This window comes from Aphidius gifuensis, linkage group LG5, assembly GCF_014905175.1.
Source record: "Aphidius gifuensis isolate YNYX2018 linkage group LG5, ASM1490517v1, whole genome shotgun sequence".
NCBI classification, from domain to species: Eukaryota; Metazoa; Arthropoda; class Insecta; order Hymenoptera; family Braconidae; genus Aphidius; species Aphidius gifuensis.
The window spans coordinates 17,946,832-17,970,278 of record NC_057792.1 but is presented as its reverse complement, the minus strand read 5'-3'; the positions used below and the strand labels follow the sequence as shown (position 1 = coordinate 17,970,278).

Below are 23,447 nucleotides of genomic sequence, written 5' to 3'. Positions count from 1 at the left end.
AAGCCTGTACGTTACTTGGTTTGATTTATATGCGAAATAATAATAATAATCGTGATGATGATGATGCGTTGTCTCGTTTAGATGGTATAAGATTTAAAAATTTTTTTTTTTAAATCATTTGATATATATCTATATATGTATTTAACGACTTTGCACGACCTAATTTTGTTATACTTGAAGGCCGTACCGGTTGTTTCACTGGCTCTGTAAATCTTGGAATTTATTGTTTCATTAAAATCAAGTACATTGCTTTAAATAATATTAAATATATTTTTTTTTTTTCGATATATATATTTATTTGAATCTAAAAAGCTTATTTTTTTTTTAATTTATTTTAAATATTTGGAACAATTAATATGGGTTAAATTTAAATAGTTGAAGATTTAATTATAAAATAAATATTTCTATGTTTTAGTTTAAAAAAGAATAAGCAAACTTTCTAAAACTGTCGGTGTTTTAAAAAAAAAAAAAATAGAATAGAATGAAATTTAAATTTTCGAGAATGAGAGATAAAATGTGATTCGAGTAGAAATAAAGTTTGGAATGCTATTAAATGTCTAACGTACTTGAAGTACTTGGGGTGGAACGTCAACGCCGATTGTTGGAAGTTGTGTGGGTGGTACAGGTCTTGGTTCTGCTGCTGCTGGTCTATGTTGTTGCAAGCTTTGACGGAATTCCGCTTCTCTTCTTTCTTGCTCTTGGAGTTGTTCTCGCATCAACTGAAGCTTCAGCTGTGTCCTTGATGTTGGTGTTGCTGTCTTAAATGTTGGAGGACTGATATAAAAAATAAAGAAAAAATAACAAAATAATTAATATTAATTTAAAACTATATTGTATCATCATCAATTATAATATGTACTTGGAAAAATAATATCATTAATTTAACTAACAAAAATCTCAAAGAGCATTAAAAATAATTATCATTATTATTAACAATAAATAGATATATAAAATATTATTTATAAATTAAATTCTCATTATTATTTTTAATTTTCATAAACAATATGGAATGTTTTTTAACAATTTAAATATTAAACGCACTATTTGTCTTTTGAACTTTAAAGTAATAAAATTTATTAACAAAAAAAAATCAAATAAAATAAAATAAATGCCATTTAACTTTAAAAAATAAATGATTGATTTGTAAATATTCATCTCGTAAATTAAATACACTAAATATATTCAAAAAAATAATTTATTCAATTTAAAAAAAATGTTTAAACAATTTTTTTTTTATTTCTTAATTACAAAATTATCGGTACAAAAGATGTTCTGCATTTTGCGATTGTTGCCAATTCCGATAACGACCGAAAGATAGCTCTGATAATCAGCTTGATGAAAAAAAAATTTTTTAAAAAAATTATTGATACTTAAAAAGATATTGTCTAGTCAGTGCTACTTGAATTTCTCCGAAGAAAAAAATATTCAAAATTGAATAAGTTAATATACAAAATTGCAAAAAAAAAATATATATCGATATAAATATGTGTATGTATTTTGCCTTAAAGGTGGTTTTTATATATAGACAATTTGTCTTGAGCTTGACCCTCAGCGTGGTTGACCGAGCTACAAAAATACATGTATATCAAACATAAAAAAAACCTCATTTTACATGTATAAAAATCATTCTAAAAGTTCGATAACAAAGTCATTAAAATATTGAGATAATATATTATTTTTTTTTTATATTGAAAAACCACAACTTGCTATTCAATTACTACCGGATTTTTATCTTTTTTTTTTTAAACTAGTAGTTTTTTTTTTAATACACACCGGTTTTAAAAAACAACCGAGTGTTTTTTAAATTTATGCTAAATTAAAACTAAAAGTATATTGATAAAATGTTATAAATTTCAAGGGTAAATAATAAATTTATATTCCACTATTAGACATTTAAAAATTCAACTAAATTTTATTTGGAATTTTTATGATTTAAGTAGAGTTAATCACTCTTTAATTTAAATTAAAAAAATAAATTTAATAAGCAATAAAAAATATATATCTATGAATTATTTGAAAGCTCTATTTGTAGGATAAAAAAAAAAATGACACTTGTATTATTATTAAACAATACCAGCCATTTGACTCGACTGCAAATTGTCAAATATGTACGTGTCACTTTTGAACAGTTTTATACTCATGGGAATATTGTATAGTATACTCCCCTCAGGTGAAAAATTAGCCAGATATTTATTATTAAATTATCTGCTCTAATCGATTTTTATTTATTTTTATTTTACCTTTTTATGTACACTGTTATTCAATAAATAATTCAACTTTCTACATATCCTGTCTCTTACAAATTGCAATTGATTTTTTTTTTTTTTTTCGTTTTCAATTTATTAAATCACTATTATCATGATTAGCTTATATTTAATTTTTTACCCAGAAGGTATTAATGATAAGAAAAAAAATAAATATCATAAATAAATTCCATTGATGGATAAAAAACTTGAAGATATAAAAAAAAAAATAACATTTTTAAAAAGTAAGTCAACGAGAAATTAAGCCTTGGGGTCACTATATAGTTGGGTTGTCCATGTTTTGCTGAAGGCAATTTAAAAAAAAATTCTATGGAAACTTTATTTTATGCATCTCGTATTTATCTGTCTACTATAAAAAAAATATAATACTAAAAAAAAAATAAAAAAGTCTTGAAAAAACTTTAATAAAAATTTAAAAATTTGTATATTTTTTTTTTACTCTTTCATTGATAAGTATAGCATAGAAAATTTAACAATAAAAAAAAAAAATACTTGTAAAAATAAAATATATATATTTGGTATTTGTTGAGAGTTTGAAACTTTCTAAAAAAAAAAAATTATCTTTTAAAAATTTACATATGGTATTTCTAACAGAGATTTCTTCATGAATTGTATTTCATTTTTGTGTTATCTTTTTTTATTTTTAATATTATTTAAGAAATTAATCATTTGTTTTATTGAATATTAATTTTATTTATTTTTCACTACCACAGGCATTTCACCTCACATATTGCGCATGAGACACGCTCTGTTAGAAAGACACCTCCCAATTTGGGAACAAAGCCAACTCGTATTACTCCGGTAACCCAAAATAGAGGTATTGCACAATTCGAGTAGTACGGGGTTGTTGTATTTTTTTTTTTTTTTTTTATCTTTTTTAGTCTAACTGGAAGCACCCTTCATTGTTCAAAAAATAAAAATACTTTAAATTATAATAATAAAACGATGATGAAGAGAAAAAAAAAAAAAAAACATTAAAAAAATGCTGGAAAAAAAGGAAAAAAATTGAATAAAAAAATAGTTGACGTATTTACAGTTTACCACAAAGTATCCCTTTGCTATCTCGAGTGCCTTTGAAATACGAAATAAAAACCAATAGTAATATAAATCCTTTGCAATATATAACTCAATTTTTTTTTTTATTATTATCAAAGTAGTAAAGAAAAAAAAAAAAAAAAAAACTAATTTACATTAATGATAGTGAAAATATAAAATGCTAATTTATCTTTTAAAAAATAAATAATATTTTTTTTTTGATAATTAAATGTCAAAGATGATGATGAAATTTGATAAAATATAATCAGAAAAATATTATTTAATATTTACATGGCTATATGATAAATAATGTGGACCTACGTGAGAATGTGTGCAAGTAGTATCAAAAGCTCAAGGTTGTCTGAATGTTTGAACAGTATCTAATTAAAGAATTCAATGTCAAGTTGACGTATTTTTTTAATGTGCATATAAATCTTAAAGTCAAACATGAATCGAAATAATTCGGTAGTAAAATTGTGTCGTCCAAATGAAAATTAAAATCACAAAATTTCAACTGGAATTTTAAAATTGCAACTAATCCAACAAAAAAAAATACAAAAAATTATATCAACTAGAGAATGGGCATAAGTGACAAAAGTTTTAATACACCTGGATAAAGATGAGACAAAAAAAAAAGGGGTAAAAAAAATCCAATAAAATATTTTCCCAACGAGGTCTTAGGTCTACTTGTCTATTTGCCATATATATTCTTTCTTTCTTGACTTTATACCTTTTTAAATACTTTCTATATATATATTTTAATTTTCTCGCTAAAAAATTCTTTACTTTTTTTTTTATCCCCCTGAAGAAAGAAAAAGATAGTTATATTCTTCTTTCGTGCAATTAAACGTCGTTAGAAATTAAAAATTCCTTCCGCCTGTAGGAAGTTGAAAAGTCGGAAACTGAGACTCGGCATAATAAAAGCGTTAAAAGTTTCAAGACAACCAAAGCGTATACATATATATATATTATTTGAATGCTACTTTGTCTCGTATCCAACCCCTTATCTACCTTTCGTCGCTCATCTCATATAATTTTAGTTTTCCTTTTTTGTCTTTTACTAACGGAACTCTTTATCATATTTTTTATTTTTTATAAAAAAAATTTGTAGATTTAAAAATGTCACATTTTATTTAAAAAATTAATATTTTACTAATGACCTTTATTTATTTACTAATAAAAAAATAAATAAATAAATAAATAAATATATTTTTGAATGAAATATAAAGTTTTAAGAGTATATCTATTAAAATTTATTCAAAAATTTTATAACCACTCATGTAGATATATGTCAAGTTGATTGTTATATATAATGCAGTAAATATTTGGCAGTATTTTCATGTCCTCAAGCGCTTATAGGTTATTTTCCGAGGCTAGTTGTCGTTCATTGGGGCATGGATTTACCACAAATGTTGAAATTTACCACCATTTACACAAAAGAGACCATGCGTGGTACAACGCAACTAGCATCCACCAACAATTCATGCATATATGCACCCACGAGCAATGTCTACTTGCATACCATATTGCCATATAAATAATAAATATGTATATACACTTATATGCCTCGGCAATCTACTCTTCTCTCTTCTAATCATCTCGTTCACTCTCTATGTTATACAGCTTTCAAGCTTAATCAGCAATACTCTAATATCAAAAAATAGATGTATATATTTGTCTGCAAGCACGGCATCAATACCACTTTGATGCTCCAAATATTAATGTCAACTCAACCAGCTTTTTTTTCTTTTTTTTTTCATAAACAAGTTCATTTTAATTATGGCAATATTTTTTTAATTAAAAATATTTTTTAAGTTATATTCTCATATACAGTTGAAATAAAAATATATTGTAATTTTTTTTTTATTTTTTTTACTTTTTTTCTTCTATGCTTATGATACGCAATTTTTTATTATTATTTTTTTTGTGAAAATATAAAGTTCTGTTTAACGTGGTTACATATTATCAATCGACGATGCATAAAAAAAATTTTTTTTTATTATTTCACAATCAGGATGATTGTGATAACAATGAATGGATGAAAATAAAAAAGAAAATTATACCATGGGAAATGAAAATATTTAGTGGAGTTTCAACCGTGGAAAAAGAAAAATAAAAAAATTTATATTCTGCTATGTTTTCAATGCGAATAATATTGTTAGTTTTCATATTGATTGCAAGTATTTTTATATTTTTTAGAAATATATGTACGCATGAATTTTAAAAAAATACTTTTAAGTATACACAAACAAAAGGAGGGATCTTTTTTTGATGCTTTTTTTGAAAAATAAAATATTAAAATGAGTAAAATATAAAATATGAGAATCGAGTAACGAGATTTCGTGAAAAGTTTTACTTTTCCAAGGCCACTGACTAATTATTAGAACGATTATTATTAATAGCGATGAGCAAGTAAAGGAAAAAACTGTGTTGCTTATTTTTTTTTTTTTTAAATCCCCAGTGTGGCAGAACTTTACAGACAAAAGTTAGATTTATATTCTCAAGTGGAATGACAAAAAAAAAAATTAGCAAATATAAAAACACAAAATCTAGGTGAAAGAACAACTAAATGTTAAAAATTTTTAGAGTCTAAACTGGGTCAACCAAATGAAAAAAAAAAATATAAAATAAATTGTACAAAAATTCGGAAATAAAAAAAATATAATAATGAAATTTACAAAAAATTTAAATAATAATAATAATAATTGTTCACGATAAATTAAATTTTTTTTTTTCTACAAAAAAGGCTTTTAAATATTTAATATAAAAAGGTTGAAAAAAAAATATATATGAGGGTGAATAGCCCGCATCAAAAGTGATTGATTTTGTGAGACAAAAAAAAAATTGTACAAAAAGTTGCATTAGATAATTTTCATCTCAACAAGAAGTTCCTTCTCAATCTGATCAAAAAATTGAGTTAATTTTAATAAATTTATATTTTATTTCTTTTAGAAATTGTCATTTTAAAAAGATAAATTTATTTATTTATTTTTTTGTCAACTGTAGATACAAGTAACCAAAAATATATTTTTTCTAATATTAAAATAAATTAATTTTGTTGAAAAAAAATTGTTTAGTAATTAAAAATAATAAAAATGAGTAAATAATTTTGATAAATATGATCTATAAATTATATAGATCATACGTACATGAAAATTTAATTAATCATAATAACAGTTGAAATGTAGTTTAATAGTTATCAATTTTAATTTACGAACATTTGACCCACACATATAAAATTATTTAGTAGACGAGTGGATATATTGAACATGCAATAAACATAGGATAATTCTTTGCCACGTCACGAGATGTAAAACAGTCTATTTATTTTAATAACAAAATTTTAATTGGGCATTTACTGTATTACCTTGCTGTTAATCACAACAATTACTTTGATCGTCAACATATTCATATGGTTTCAAAAAAAAAACTACTATTAAAGATCGACTTGAATTTATTTACTCCATGAAGAAATTATTTTTCCATTTGATATTACTTGAAAATATTTAAATCATATCTCTCTTTCTATTTCAGTTTTATTTATATTTAGCTTATTTGAGTTTTAATATTTTTAAAAATAAATAAAACTAATTTAGTTGAAAAAAAAAAAATGGATCTGTAAATAATTACAAGCTGGAGTTATTTAAATATAATTTTTAGATGCAAGATGAATTAATATTTTACCATCAAAATATTTAAATTAAAATTGTTTGCTATAATTTTTTTAGTTTTTATTCAACCAGTGATATTTTAATTGCATTCAAAGTTGTATATACCAATAATCTAAAGCTTGGATGTAAGAAATAAAAAGAGAATTTATTTTTTTAAATAATTAAAAAATCCACGACAAGTGTAAAGTACTTGAAGTTGAGGGATATAGCTTTGACTGGTGAAAATATAAAATGTAAAAAATATATATATAAATTATAAAAGCAGCAATGTGTCGTACAATAATTTTATTTTTATTATTACTATAGTAACATTATTTGCAATTGTAAAGCTCTGTACTCCAGATGCCACGAGGCAAAAGAATCCATCAAAAGAAATTCACGCGTCGAAATTTTTTCTACAACTACAACTGGACTTTCAATTATTATTTTTATTCCATTTTTATCCATTTTATAATTTCTTTTTCATTTAAACTTTTTACATAAATAATCCACAAAAAGTGAATAACTTTTTATTCATTTTTTTTTTTTAATTATTTCCAACTGCATATTTATTTATTTATTTATTTATTTATTAAGTTTACGCCCTTGACGTTTCTTTCTTATGGGCTACATTATAAGTTAATTCACAATTAAAGTGAATAATCATTATATATGTATATTATTATATAACATTTTATCTGCATGACTTTTATACGATCTATTGTCATCCATACTGACTTATGATACATTTTCCATTTTTACATATTACATTATGAAGATGATTCTATTCATTATTTATTAATTAAATGAAATTTTTAAAATTACTATAATATAATTAGTTAATTAATAAAACAAATGATATGTAAATTTTTAGTTACAAATTGTGAAGCTCTACATTATTATGAAATTTTTTTAAAATACTTAAAGTCATAATTAGTATATAAATGTTAATCATAAGCAAATTAATTTATATTTTTCTTTTATATCCTTTCGGTAAGATAATTTTTTTTGTCGATACAATAAATTAGCATAGTAACAAAAAGAAAAAAATAACGAGTTCTATAATCGGCTAATCGAAAAGTCGATCGAAAAACATGCTAACTTGTTGCCAAAAATTCTTACTGCCAGATGTTTTTTTTTCTTTATTTTTAAATTTTAAAATAAACAATTTTAGCGATATTTAAAATGTTTTTTGTTATTTATTCAATTCTTTGATGACATAATAAATATTCATGATATAATTTGGAGAATGGTTGTGGAGATAAAACCAAGTAGTCTGATAAGTGACACAATGACACTCAAAATTTACAGCGACATCAATTTGCATTAATTATATTTGCTTGAATTCCAGTTACTCACTCATTGTCAATGAGAGAATGTTTTTTAAAAAATAAAAAAAATAACCACAACAAATGAATCAATGTATATAAATTCATACGAAAAATTACTGATGATTTAAATTATATTGTCACGTTTATTTTGTACCAATCAAACATAGACACACAACGATAAATTAAAATAATTTAAAATAAATAATAAAAAAAAGACTAGAGCATTATGATCAATTATTTTTTATTCTGGTCAATTAAACTGATCGATCATTCAATTTATATAGAAAAAAAAAAAATAAAAAAACCAACAAAAAAATCCATTTAAAATTCGTTATTAATGTTGAATAAATTATACTTCAAAAAGAATATTTATTTAGGGAAATTAATTATTAATGTCAAGGTGTAATTAATAATTTGAATTTTAAAAAAATATATACTATATTGTATAAATCATAAGCCTAAATATTTTTCAATCGAAATAACACAAACCGGAATTTCTACAATTTTCGATATTTCTTTTTAAAAAAAACCGACTATTTTAAAATGCCCATGTAACATCATCACTTATGAAAAAAAAATAAATAAGCAACTAATGCTACTGATGGATTTAAATTCCCAAAAAAAAAAAAAAAAAAATTTAAAACCAGAATTAAATCTACCGGTTGAATATTATGCAACAATATATTTTTTTTCTAGCTATTAAAAAAATAAATAGATAATAAATTAAAGGAAATGAATTAATAAATAAATATAAAATTTGTATGAATGGAAAAAAAAAAAAAAACATAATATGAATTAACGAACATTATTATATAGACTAAGTGTTAGTCTCGATTCCAGTACCAGCCTTGAGGTCGTGTGGCACGTGGTGATCGTAAAATAAATTTTCCAATATTCCTTTGACTGTCATTGTTGTTGTTTACCATCATTGAATGACAATCATTAGTTTGCTTAGTTGATGATAAGTCATTTACAGATTGTTCTGTATCCTCAGATGTTGATTGTAATGATGTTGATGGTAGAAATCTATCAACAATTGATGGATCCATTTCAAGTATCATTTGTAAGTCTTCATCAATACCAATATTGACATGTACACGCTTTGATTCATCACGACATTCACGATAACACTTTGGATAAGAATATCCTATATCTTGTTGTACATTTGTTTTACTTATTATTGGTAATGATGATATTAAATTATTTGATAATTTATTTAACGATAATATTTTTGAATTATTATTTTTTATTTTTACAACACTTTTATTATTTTCATCATGTGAATCATTAATACGATCTAAACGTTTAACTAATTCTTCAAATTCAATAATTTGACGCGTGGCCTCCGATGCAGAACGCATGTCCAAGCCAAAAAAAAAAAAATAATAATAAATTATTAAATAATATTAAGAAGCTACGTCAAGCGTCTCGGGGCGTCGCGACGTTACTAACTAAAACTGGCACATAAAATACAAAAAATATACACGTCAAGATTAGATGAAACGATGTGCTCAAAATGTTATATATTCAAGTCGATATATTTTTGTTAACATAGCGTGTATTAACATGGCATTATGATGAATTATATTCTATCATTCTTTGTTTGAATATATTTTAATTTACGTTATATTGATGTAAATATATATTTATAAAATTTAATTCAAATTAATCACTATTTCGGTTGATATTATTTATAGATACAAATTTTTTTTAAACGAATTTAATTTTGTATATTTGAGAGGATTATATTATACCTGCCCGTCAATGGATTTCATTGAAAACTAAATTTTTTCGTTTAGATATTTTTATTTGCAACAAATTTTTTTTTGTTAATTCATTTTTATAAATTGTTTTATATTTTTTGGGAGGATATTTCTTTTAAATTTTTATGTTCACTCGCTTGGAAATTATTTCATCATTGTCTCTACGTATACATGAACGATTACGTATATATAAAATACCCGCATGATAAATCGATAAATTCTGCTTGTAAAGAGTAAATACAAAAAGAGGCGGAAAAAAGAAAATACATGAAAATTACTCGTATATATTCGTGAGACTATTTTTTAAATAGAAAAAAAAATTTTTTTTCTATTTATTTTTGTTAAAAATGTATACTAAAAATTACACGCATTTAAATATTTATATATTTTTTTTTAATGGAGAACGGATTAACTGTTGTTCGATTCAGAAATAATTATAATATAAAAAAGATTTTTTTTTGTAATATAAAAATGAATAATTTGAATTTAAAAAAAATAATTTTTTTGTAATTTTATACACATAATGGTTTTTTAAAAATTTTTAATTAAAATTTAACAATATAAATCAAACAAAAATAAAAGTAATAAATAAAATTAAAATCAGATATAAAAAATTATTTTTTTAAAGCTTTTTGCTATTATAAAAATTTTTTTAATTTTTTTTTACAACAACCAGTAACAACAATGGTAATATATTTGTAAAAAAGGTCATCAATAAAATGATTCATGATAAATTAATTGTATATTTATAACATTATAAATATATTTTTTAATTAAACAACATATACTCGTAAAAAAGGTCACAGTCTTATCAGTAAATTCGATAATAAATTAAATAAAAAGATAAATATTTCAAAAAAAAAAATTAAAACGAGAATAGTAAATAAAATAAATCAATTATTAAAATAATCATTTGTTTATACAAATTTTAAGTAAAAAAAAGAACGAGAATATAGCTTTATTTAAAATTTATTTAAAAAAAAAAAATACGATTATTTATAACGCGAGACATTTGTTTTCCGTATCAGCAATGCATTCGATGAGTCAGACAATGATAAGAAAAATCCTCCCAGACTCAATGGTCATCAAAATTAACTCAACATATATTTTACACACAAAAAGTCGATAAATATTTTCAGCATTTATTAAAAAAAAAATATAAAAGTAAATTTATTTTTTGTTCATATATTTTAAATATTTAATAAAAAAAAAATATATAATCAGAATATACAATTCATGATATTATAATTTTAATTTTTAGATAAAATATAATTTAAAAAATTTTCAAGTAAATGCATATATAATTTGTATTTTTGAATAGCTTTATTATATTTGTCTACTGTAAATATATATACTTATCAAAACACCAACAAAAACTTTTTGTCATTGACAAAAAAAATAATAAAAAAAAACCCTAAACATTTCTCTATACATACTTGAATAATAATAATAATAAAAAAAAGAATTTTTCTTTTACAAATATCATGGAATTTTGTATTCATGAGAAAATAAGTTTTTGAGCTTTAGTTGTAAAAAAGTTCAAGTCAAACATGCTTGCATGAAAGTGCATTACATATCACATGTTCTTTCAATACTTTAACGGAATTTTCAATAGGCAAACTGTAACAATTGTGTATCAAAAAAAATATATAAATATTATTATTATATTAGATACTAAAATTGCTTTACAGAGTTAACTCAATGTTACATAAAAAATATAATACAAAAATCATGTTGAGATGGACAACGGCAGTCGATTTAAATAATTTTTTTTTTCTAAAATTGTATAGTATATAAAAAAGATTATTAAACGCCATGTTGCATGTAAGTTGGGCGAATTAATTTTGTGTTATATCCACTGGCAATAATGGTTAAATGCTAAAAAAAATATACGGATGAAGTAAAGCCATCGGTTAAAACGATAACCGTTCAGCAATATCCGCTTTCAACGCCTCTGCTATACAAAATTATTATTTATATTTTTTTATCTATTTTTATTTTTCATTTTCTTCTATTACTTTGTTGGATATTCGATCTTAGTTTTTTCTTGTTTACTTGGGTGTACTTTCACCACGAAATTCCACGGCTTTGCACTTGCGATAAAAATTTAAATCAAGTCTCTCTATATACAAACTTTTTTATATATACGCATCCTCACTGTATGAACTCTGTTTTGTATATTTTTTCGAGAAAAGTTTTTTCATATTTATTCAAAATTGAATAAGTAATTTTTATTAGTTTGTATTTTTTTTGTTTTTTGATTATTTTTTGTTAGTCGGTAATTAATAACAGTGTAATGATAAAAAAATATTACGTAAATTTTGAATATATTTTTGAGTGACTAATAAAAATTAATGATTATTAAAATTTTTAACATTTATTTTTTTCAATTAATATTTTTTTATTTATCCTTGTTGTTTCTTGGAAAAAAAATTTTTTTTTTAAATAATTTTAGTTTCTTTGAATTGAAAACTATAAATATGTTGTTGGGCTGATAAAAAAGTGTTAAAAAACGATAAATAAAAACATAAAAAAAAACCCAGATTAAAATCTATTTGATAAAATAAAAAAATTATTTAAAAAATTAATTTGATAATATTTAAAAGTGATATTAATATGAAAAAAAAAATTCAATAACTAGTGATTAAAAAAATAAACGTTAGTTTCTTGTTTGTGTCGTGAAAGTATTTTAAAATTTAAATTGAAATCTCAGCCATCGGGCAGAGTCAAGAAATGAAAAGCAAGGTACCAAAAGTTAAAGAATGACTGAAAACAAAGTTTGCTCAAAGCGAACAAACACGTGTACACATGAACTTGGAAACTTGAAAATTTGACAAATTTCTATTTCATGAACAGCCTCACTTCCATCATCAGCCTATATACCCATAGGCACTTTCTACTTTAACCTTTTTATTCTACTTTTATACAAAAAAAAAAAAAAAAATTAGCAAATTTAAAAATATCCAAACTTTTTTAAACTAAAATATTAACTATATATATTTTCTACACAATCAATTGAAAATTGTATGAAATTTTCCAATGTCTTTGTTTATTTTTTAAAACACGTATCATTTTTTCAAGTACACTTATTAGCTGTTGTCTTGAATATTAAACTTTTTTTTTCTATGAAAAGCATTAATAAATAATATGTGTTCTATTGAGATTAAAAAATCGAGCACAAATAAATGTCCTTGGTTTCGATTTGTTTGTCAAAAAACAATAGATGAGTATGCTACTCGTGCTTCCACAATTAGCACTATGTACAATTTATTGCTTCTGATTGGTCAACGACCATGGCTGAATAACGTGATTGCCACCACTGTTATCATATTTTTTTTTCCACTACATATATATACATATTTATATTATTTTTTAAATTGTATATATACTCTAATTCAAACTCTTAATAATTGTATACACGATCAATGATTACGTATCATTTATCAGAATTTTATTTGTACATGAATTTGTGGTATAAATTATGATAATTTAATTTTTTTTTATTTCGTATTTCTTTGCAGCATCGAGATGAGTTTGTATCATTAAACAACCAAAGTATAGAGAAAGAGAAATATTATTTTAAAAGTCAGGTAAGATTTCAACAATATTTTTTATAGAGGTTGCCTAAGTACGTTGCACTTCCTTTCACTCCAAGTGCACATAGCTGGTACAGCCTGTTGGAAAGTGAAGACAACCGGTACTATGTATCACGTGGAATCTGTTCCAATTTTTCATAAATCCTCCAAAAAAATTATTAAAATAAAATGTATTTATTTTACACACACAAAGCCAGTTGAAGAAAATAAATCTTTTTTTTTTTTTTTTATCAACTATATTTATCGTTTTACTTAAATAAATAAATAACATTTAAAAAAAATTAAAATTAATTACTAATACATGAACGTACCTGCATGTATCTGGTGCACGACTTTTAATTTCATAATACATAAAATCTTGTGATGTTGAGAGCATTGATAATGCCTGATCAAAATCATTATTATCAACATCAAGATTTTCACCAGTAAGAGCTGCCAAATCAAATCCCATATCAATTCCTGATTCCTCCATTTTATTTATTTATATAATCCACTTTATACACTCAACTCAATTCACTATATATTTTTATTAATTACTTATCTCTTTTAATTATTTAAAAATTAAAAATAATCAAGAAAACAAATCTTTATAAATATATATACGTTTAAATAAAATAAATACTACGACGATTAACAGCTCATACAATTGTCGTTTAATGACAATATAAAAAATAATAAAAACAGTTTTACTATGTGTAGAAATGATCACAATATGTCATCATGAAAATTTACCAATTGACAGTTTATCTCAACACAAGGGACAACGATTTATATAGAAAGACAAATCGAAATGGACCAAACGATTGTCCAACAACTAATTTAATTTAAAAAAAAAAGAAAAAAAGAAGCTTCAAGAATTTATTATTAATTTCAATTTAAAAAATTTATATTGAATTGAAATTTATCATCAGTATTTAATCACGATCAATGATGAATATGTAAATTTAATTAGAATATATTTATAAATTTTTTTAATCATAAAAATGAAAATATATTTAATGAATATATCACAATAAATATAATACACAATTAAAACAATTAAAATCACAGACACACATTTCACATTATTTAGCTTTAATTTATAAACGAGTATATTTGCGGGTCTTCGTTACATGCGCTTATGTTGTGATCATTTGGCGCTGAAGTATGCATGAATTTGAGATATTACCCGCGCCGTCGTCACATATTACGAAGTAACACGAGCAACAGTCGTTGCTTTAATATTGTTTAATGTTGTTATATACAAAACAAGAGGAACGATGAAAATGAAATGTCTATATACACACACAAACGTGTCTAATTATAATCATAATAAAAAACAAAAAATTAATTATTTAGCTTTTAAAAATTTATTTAATTTAAAAATACTAAAAAAAATTATTTAAATTTCATAAGATGACACACGATATTTACCGTTACATCTACTTTTAGTGTCTGACAATTTTTTTTATACTAAATAAATGGAACGAACGTTATATTGCTTTCAATCTCTCTTTTTTTCTCGGCAGTATTCGGTACTTGACGTGGATCTGTTCGGTCAACAAGTGGTGCCATCTTATTGTATTTATCAATAATTATTATTAATGATTTTTTTTAATGATTTTTTTAAATTTCTAAATATATAAATTCAAGATTTTTTACTGACGAAATTATTTATCAACATATTTTATGCATTTTATTACAAAATAGTTTAGCACGTTTTATAAAAAAATTTTTTTATAAACCGGTTGTATGACCTATTAATATTTTGATATTTAAAATTTAAATTTAAATAAAATCAAAATTTTAAATTTTTTAAAAATTTATTTATTTGTTAGATATTAGTTATTGATTAAATTATATATTTTTTTCCGTTAGTTTTTTCTTCAAAAAAAATGATATAATAATAATAAAAAAAAAAGAGAGAATTGGTCAAGGTTAGTGAAGATTTAGAGGATTGCAAATGTAAATTTTATAATGGTTTTAAGGATATGTCGAACGAGGTCACAGCTATTTACATTTGAATTGATAAATATACCTTGAAGTGTGAGGAGGATTTTTTTTGAAATTGATTTTAAGTTAGATTTACCAAGAGAGATCAAGAGCTATATGTTATTTGTCGTCAACTTCAACACATTCATTTGATATTTAAAAAAAAAAGGATAACAATTGTAATTGGAAAAAAAATTTTATCATACACTGACATTATTTTTCTCCATATGACTTTGATGTATATATCAATTGAAATATATACAATATAAATTCAAGCTCATTGAATAAACCATTAAAGTATATTAACATCGGAATGTTCTATCTGAAATGAACACATACATTTGAATTATTTGTAAGGCTTATGTAATATTTAAAGATGATTCTTGCTTCTTAAAAAACATGATAATTTTTAATTAAAATAATTTAATAATAAATTTTAAAATATTTATTATAACTTTGCTAAGTTTTATTCAAAAAAAAAGCTAAAATATATCAAAGAATTAATTTCAATATCTACAAGATGAATAAAATTTATTAACATAAAATTAGAAAACAATAATAATCAATTAAAAGATTTATTTATCAATAGATATATTATTATTATTATTAATATTATTTTAATAATTATTTTATTTTTATGTATAAAATAAAAAACCACTTAAGATTTTAAATAAATTTTCTAATGTAACACTATACAAAGTGGAATAATAAATTTATCTTCACGTGACATATATGAAAATTTTATTAATCAGTATTTATACACTTGATATTGTCACTTAAGATTAGTTTTGAGATAAGTAAAAAAAGACTCTGACCTGGACTTGATAATAAAATTATTTTTGTATTTTATCATGCATCTGATATATCTATAAATAATATCATTTTTTTGCTAATAAATTATTCAAAAAAAAAAAATTATGTAAACACAAATAAAGTGAGTATTAATATTCATCATCAGTGGATGTAATAATATTTGATGTATATGAAAGTAAACCAGCCGAGAAATCAGTTGACTCGGCAGTGATGTTTGGGAATCACCAGAGCCTGATGTGGTTGAGCTTGAAGATCCAGCTGGAATCACCTGGTAACTCTAAAATAAAAAAAATATACTTCATTATGAATAATTGTTTAAATAAAAATATTATTTGTTTTTATTTTTTATTTTCTTTTGTTTAATAATAACTTCATAATTAAATATAAAATATTAACTTTCAAATTAATTTTATAATCCATTATAAAAATAAAACCTGATACATTTATTTCATCAATAACATTTAAATGTTTTATAATTAAAAAAAAAAAAAATGAATTTGCTTTTTTTTTATTTTATTTTTTAATTATCGTGCTAAATTTGTATGTCAATGGAATGTTTTGTTGCTGAAATTGAAGTGTTTCATTGATTTAACAAATTGTTTCATTGCAATAGTAAATTTTGCTGACACAAAGGTGAGTCATGTTGTTAAAATGACAATGGAAATTATTAAAACAGTTAAACACTGTCATTTAAACTATCATCATGTATTATCATATATTTTTTATATATTTTTTAATAATAATATTGAATAATCAATTGGCATTTGGATATTTTAAAAAATTACCATCAGAACTGTCTGAAAAACTTGATGAATGTTGGTGTAGTTATAAGGTGATAATTAAAATATATAAAAAATAAAAATTACTTGTAAATATATTGCTAATAATATAATATTTATAAAAATTATTTATAAAGGCTACTTATGGTAAAGAGTATACAAAAAAAGAGGAGAAAAAAAGACGAATAGCATGGGAAAATAATCTACTTGAAATTCATGAGCATAATTTAAAAAAAAAAGCTGGTCTTTATAAATTTATTTTAAAAGCTAATCATTTGGCAGATTTATCAACAAACGAATACAACAAAAAATGGGTATGTTATTTTAATTATTTCCATGATTAATCAAATAATTAATAAAGATAAAAAAAAGTTGGAAAAATTTTAAAATTAATATAACAGTTAATTTCCTTTTGTTTATTGTCAAAATAATAGGTTAAACTAAAAGTAAGTAGAAAAAGACGAATATGTGGAAATGATATTGTCGGTGCAGTATTGGATGATCCAAAAAAAATTCCAAAAAGTATAAATTGGCGTGATAAAGGTTTTAATCCAGACCCAGTTGATCAACAAAATTGTGGTAGTTGTTATGCTTATTCAATTGTGGGTAGTATACAAGGACAAATATTTAAAATGACAAATAAAACAATTAATCTTAGTGTACAACAGCTTGTTGATTGTAGTTCAACATCTGGTAATTATGGATGTTCTGGTGGATCATTAAAAAATACACTGAGATATCTTGAAAGACAAGGTGGTCTTATGAAAGAAGAGTCATATCCATACATAGCACAGGTATATTTATAGACTCGAAAAATAATATTAATAATAATTTATATATTTTTAATAATTTAGGAAAGTTCTTGCAAATATCAGCATAAATTAAAATTTGTTAATGTAACTTCATGGGGAATTTTAACAGCTCGTGATGCACGTAAACTTGAAAAGGCTCTTGTTGAAATTGGACCAATTGCTGTATCAATAAATGCAAGTCCAAAAACATTTCAACTATATGAGTAAGTGCATTTAATTATTTTTATTTTGGCCTTGGCAATTGACAGGTAATTTTATTTAAATTTTAATAATAATATTCAAGTCTATTTTTATGTAGATATACTCGTTCAAGATTTATAGTAAAAGTTATTAAAATTCGAAACGGAAATTGATGTAATGGTCGTTATCGATATGATTTAAAAAAAAAAAAAAATTATAATATAATAAAAAGAATAAAAATTGATTCAAAATGAGTAATACAGTTGATGCTAGATTTAAATTTCATTTCGGCATATTTTTATCAGAAACTATTCCGGTCTGTCGATGAGTGATTTTTTTTTTCTCTCGCATCATTGCCTCTAGCAAAATTTACGGAAGATTTTGGGTTTTTTTTTTTTTAAATACTGTTTGCATTGAATTATTCTTTCGTTCTATTTTTACTTGGATGTTACCGTTTTCATTTTTTTTTTTTCGACTCATACTACTTCTTTTACTATTCACACAATTTATAGAGATTTATGCTCTTTTAGAGGTCGCGACCGCAAAAATCAATTTTTATTTCTTTCTTTTGAATATTTTGCTTTACAATTTTTTTTTTTTAAACCTCTGGTTGTTTGAATTTATTTGAGTATAATTTTTGATGAAAAATCTAATTTTAAAAACTTTCAGAGTTATAATTGTTTTTTTATTTTTTTATTTTGTTATTTTAGTCATGGAATTTATGATGATCAAGCATGCAGTTCCGATCAGGTTAATCACGCAATGTTGCTTGTTGGTTTTACAGAAGAATATTGGATATTGAAAAATTGGTGGACTGATAAATGGGGTGAAAATGGATACATGCGTGTTGCTAAAAAAAATAATCTTTGTGGAATTACAAATTATGCTGCTTTTGCAAGAATTAGTATAATTTCTCCAAACTTTTAATAATAATAATAATAATAATAATAATAAAATTTGTTTTTTTAATTTCAATAAAAGTTATTTATTTATATACTTTTTTTTTTAAATACCTGCGCTTTGCACTTGTGTTTTTCATAGCTAAAAACTTATATTTATACATAGGCCAAAAAAAAATATTTCTAAACAAAATTTCTATGAAATTATGCTTCGATAATTTAAACAACACTTAAATATAATTATCCTAAAAATTTTGAAAATTAATTTCAATTATTTTTATTTTTTTTTTCAATTTTATATTTCCCATAAATGCAGACAAAAATCAACATTTTTCGCTGTGAGTTATATTTGATAAAAAAATTATTTCTAAACGAAATTTTCATGAAATTTTACTTCCAGTATTTAGAAAACACTTAAATATAATTATCCTAAAAATTTTGAAAATTAATTTTAATTATTTTTTCCTTTATTTATATTTTTTGTGAAGAGTTTTTGACCATGAGCGAAACATATGAATTTGTATTATTTCCTCATACGTGTCTCATTTTGCCCGGCTCTCCTCTAAACACATATGTCCTCAAAAATTATGTAAATATATTTAATAAAAAAATACTTTTGATTTACACGTCCTTAAATATGACAAATATCCTGCAAATAAATAGATCAAAGTGTCAAATTATGTAACATTATTAACTCTTTGTGATGCAATTCACTCGAGTCAATAAAATAAATAAATAAATAAATAAATATATACTTGTGATGTGTTTGTATCTTGAAATAATAATCCACGTTAATTTCAAATGAAAATTATACATACATCAACTTTTATAATAATTATTACTGTTGTTGTTGTTGTTGTTGTTTATTAAGTGATGAAATAAAGATAATTATTTTGGTATAAATTGGAGTATCGATCACGCTAAAAACATGAACCAAAGTTCAAATTGTGCAATGTGTATATGTATTGGAATATTGAAGGATTTGTTTTATGTATTGTCATTAATGAACCAGATGCGCCAGTGTAATCAGGCGCCTCGATTGTTTAAACGTCAATGTGATTGACATTTTATGGTTACGAAGAACACTGATGACGCATACATTCTTATTCAAGTTCAATTAATTCAATCAAAATTTATATTTGAATTTAACCATGAAAATAAATACTCTAAATTATTAAATATATTTATCAAGTAATTTATTGTCAAAGAATTTTCAATCATTTTTTTTTATTATATTTAAATGCATGAAATTTTTTATAAAATTCCAAATAATTGTAGTTGTGAATTAAATTATCATAGTTGTATTTAATAAAAATATTTATAAAAATAACTTTACGCAGATATTTTTCATAAATATTTGAAAAATTCAGAAAAAATTATCACTTTATTTGTGAAAAATAAAAGTCTTTATTATTTCAAGGTTTTTTTTTAAGATACTTTTAAAATATAAATTTACAAAGTTTGTTTTAAAATTTATACTATAAAAAATTTTTATAATATTATTTTAAGTGAATATTTATCTAAAAATATTGAGATGATAAATGAAAAAAAATATAATTTTAAATTATTATGTCACTGCATTGAGAACAAGCATGTTTTATTTCTACTTTTTAATTCTATATATTTATTGTTTTATTTTTTTAATTATTTATTTTATTTTTATTATAAATTATTATATTTTTTAAGTGATTTTTCTGCCAGTAGCTATTGTCTGTTGGGTCAAATAAAAAAACCAGAAACAAGTAAAGTACTCGGAGAGTGAAAATAATGATTATTATTATTTTTAAAAAAAAATACACGATAGATCATAGACTAAAAAAAAACCTCAGCATACATTTATGAACTTGGAAATGTATTTTTTTGAAAAATCTATTTATTTTTTCGATAAATATATTTGTTGTCGCACTCTCGACATTCATAAAGATTTAATTCACACAGCTTCTTTATGTGTAGAATAAATAATAAATATCCATATTTGTCTAAAAATAAAAGTACAGAATTCATGAAAAAAGAATAAAAAATATAAAAATAAGATAAATTTATTGTTGCAAGGTTTATTTTACGATGTTGTACCAACTTGAAAGAGCATCAGGTAAACACTTTTTCTCATAATATTCTCAAGTGTATATCATGTTTATCATTACGTATTTATATATTTTATAATAAAAATAAAAAATATATTTTTTATAGCTACATAATGGCTTGAATCTAAACAGTTGAATTATTATATAAAAAAAAATTAAAATATTGTTTTAAAAAAAAATATGTAAAATTGAAAAATAAAATATTTCTATTAAATTAATATTTAAAAATATACTGAGAAGAAATAAATATTAATAAATAAAAAATACATGTCATATTCAATGTTGTATATCATTGAAAATAATAAAAAATTGGTTTTAAAATTTTCCAAGAATTTTTATAGCATTTATCGGCAATATTTCTAGCAAGATTTAGCGTTATTGAAAAATTCATGATTCAAGGATGCTGAAAAGATGAATAAAATAAGATTTCCTTGTTAAAAAATACAGAGATGAAAATTTAAAAAGATCGACATTTGAGGCTATTTATTTATTTGTCACTCGGGGGTATATATTATCCTTAAAAAAAAAATAAATAAAAATAGAAATATTGACAATGAAAAATATGGAATAAATGAAAATAGAAAAATTTAAATTTTTTATTATTATATCTATATATATTTTAGTATTTAAACCAGCGACAAAAAAAAATCCTCGAGATTTCATCGTCGTGTTGTTCGGTCATGGTCTACTCGCATTTAAAAAAAAAAACCCTTCTTTATTATCTCGAATGAAATTTAAATTGTAATTAAAAATTACGTAAAAACAGACATTATAAATATACAAATTAATAATCAAAAAAAATAACATGAATAGCTTCAAGATAAATTTATAACATTATTTTTAAAATCAACTAGAATATCATTTTGATGGACGGTGGAGATCCTGCAAAAAGGAAAAAAGGAAAAAAGGATTTTTTAATTGCCGATTCGATGGACGGTGGAGATCCTGCAAAAAGGAAAAAAGGATTTTTTAATTGCCGATTCGATGGACGGTGGAGATCCTGCAAAAAGGAAAAAAGGAAAAAAGGATTTTTTAATTGCCGATTCGATGGACGGTGGAGATCCTGCAAAAAGGAAAAAAGGAAAAAACGATTTTTTAATTGCCGATTCGATAGACGGTGGAGATCCTGCAAAAAGGAAAAAAGGAAAAAACGATTTTTTAATTGCCGAATTGATGGACGGTGGAGATCCTGCAAAAAGGAAAAAAGGAAAAAACGATTTTTAAATTGCCGAATCGATGCACGGTGGAGATCCTGCAAAAAGGAAAAAAGGAAAAAACGATTTTTAAATTGCCGAATCGATGCACGGTGGAGATCCTGCAAAAAGGAAAAAAGGAAAAAACGATTTTTAAATTGCCGAATTGATGGACGGTGGAGATCCTGCAAAAAGGAAAAAAGGAAAAAAGGATTTTTTAATTGCCGATTCGATGGACGGTGGAGATCCTGCAAAAAGGAAAAAAGGATTTTTTAATTGCCGATTCGATGGACGGTGGAGATCCTGCAAAAAGGAAAAAAGGAAAAAACGATTTTTTAATTGCCGAATTGATGGATGGTGGAGATCCTGCAAAAAGGAAAAAAGGAAAAAACGATTTTTTAATTGCCGATTCGATAGACGGTGGAGATCCTGCAAAAAGGAAAAAAGGAAAAAACGATTTTTTAATTGAAAAAAACCAGAAACTTAGAAAAAATAACGAAGTTCTCCCGCCGGGAATCGAACCCGGGTCTTTTGCTTTCCGGGCAAACGCCTTGACCACTAGACCACGAGGCTTCTTATTTTTTTTAAGTTTCATCAAGTTACCTCCGACGTCCTTCTATGCGTCAATTCATTTTTTTATTTTATAAACTATGCAAGTTATTTTTTTATATGAAAAAAAATTGTTTAAAGTAATGTTTGGATGTATAGAAACTTTATGTATACATTGGCAAAGAAATGTCCGAATAAATAATGTTGTCACATTAAAGTTTTGTGGTAACATAGTTTTGAGATTAACACGAGCCCTCAGTGAGCTCACCTTTCTCATTATTCATAATCAAAAGTCAGTCTTCGTTGGGCGACAACAGTTACATTTTTTTTCACCTTATTTTATTTACTTTTTTTTTTTTATATATTATTCTTTTTCAACTCTATTACTAACTTACATTACGAATTATTTTTTTTTTTTTTTTTTTATAATAAATATTTATATTGTTGTTTGTCCTCAAACATGTTTTGTTTATTTATTATTTTCATGAAGACTGGATCAGGATGAATACAAAATAAATTTTATTAATA

At 23.2% G+C, this 23,447-nt stretch overlaps 2 protein-coding genes and 1 non-coding gene across 3 annotated transcripts in view; 1 reads left to right on the top strand and 2 right to left on the bottom strand.

Moving 5' to 3' along the window:
- Window positions 1-15,073, bottom strand: part of LOC122858107 (microphthalmia-associated transcription factor) — a 44,098-nt gene extending 29,025 nt beyond the window's left edge. Inside the window, exons 1-2 of the mRNA XM_044160795.1 lie at window positions 13,951-15,073; window positions 567-774 (exon numbers count right to left, since the gene is read on the bottom strand). Coding sequence (XP_044016730.1) covers window positions 567-774; window positions 13,951-14,111 — 369 coding nt within the window. The 5' untranslated portion in view covers window positions 14,112-15,073. The remainder of the gene's footprint in view (window positions 1-566; window positions 775-13,950) is intronic.
- A 1,513-nt stretch (window positions 15,074-16,586) lies between these two features.
- On the top strand, window positions 16,587-19,174 carry LOC122858179 (cathepsin K). Its single transcript, XM_044160912.1, has 5 exons — window positions 16,587-16,694; window positions 17,340-17,516; window positions 17,637-17,996; window positions 18,057-18,217; window positions 18,905-19,174. The coding sequence occupies exons 3-5, from the start codon at window positions 17,835-17,837 to the stop codon at window positions 19,119-19,121; spliced, it is 540 nt and encodes a 179-aa protein (XP_044016847.1). The 5' UTR covers window positions 16,587-16,694; window positions 17,340-17,516; window positions 17,637-17,834; the 3' UTR covers window positions 19,122-19,174.
- A 3,697-nt stretch (window positions 19,175-22,871) lies between these two features.
- Trnas-gga lies at window positions 22,872-22,939 on the bottom strand. Its single transcript has one exon. It is a non-coding gene; the product is annotated as a tRNA-Ser (tRNA).
- Window positions 22,940-23,447: the final 508 nt, after the last annotated feature.

What these genes read in the sequence shown, in the direction of transcription:
- LOC122858179 (XM_044160912.1), top strand. Translation starts at nt 17,835, where the DNA reads ATGACAAATAAAACAATTAATCTTAGTGTACAACAGCTTGTTGATTGT. An exon ending in CATATCCATACATAGCACAG is followed by an intron (nt 17,997 to 18,056) that starts GTATATTTATAG and finishes TTAATAATTTAG; the next exon opens with GAAAGTTCTTGCAAATATCA. An exon ending in AAAACATTTCAACTATATGA is followed by an intron (nt 18,218 to 18,904) that starts GTAAGTGCATTT and finishes TTGTTATTTTAG; the next exon opens with TCATGGAATTTATGATGATC.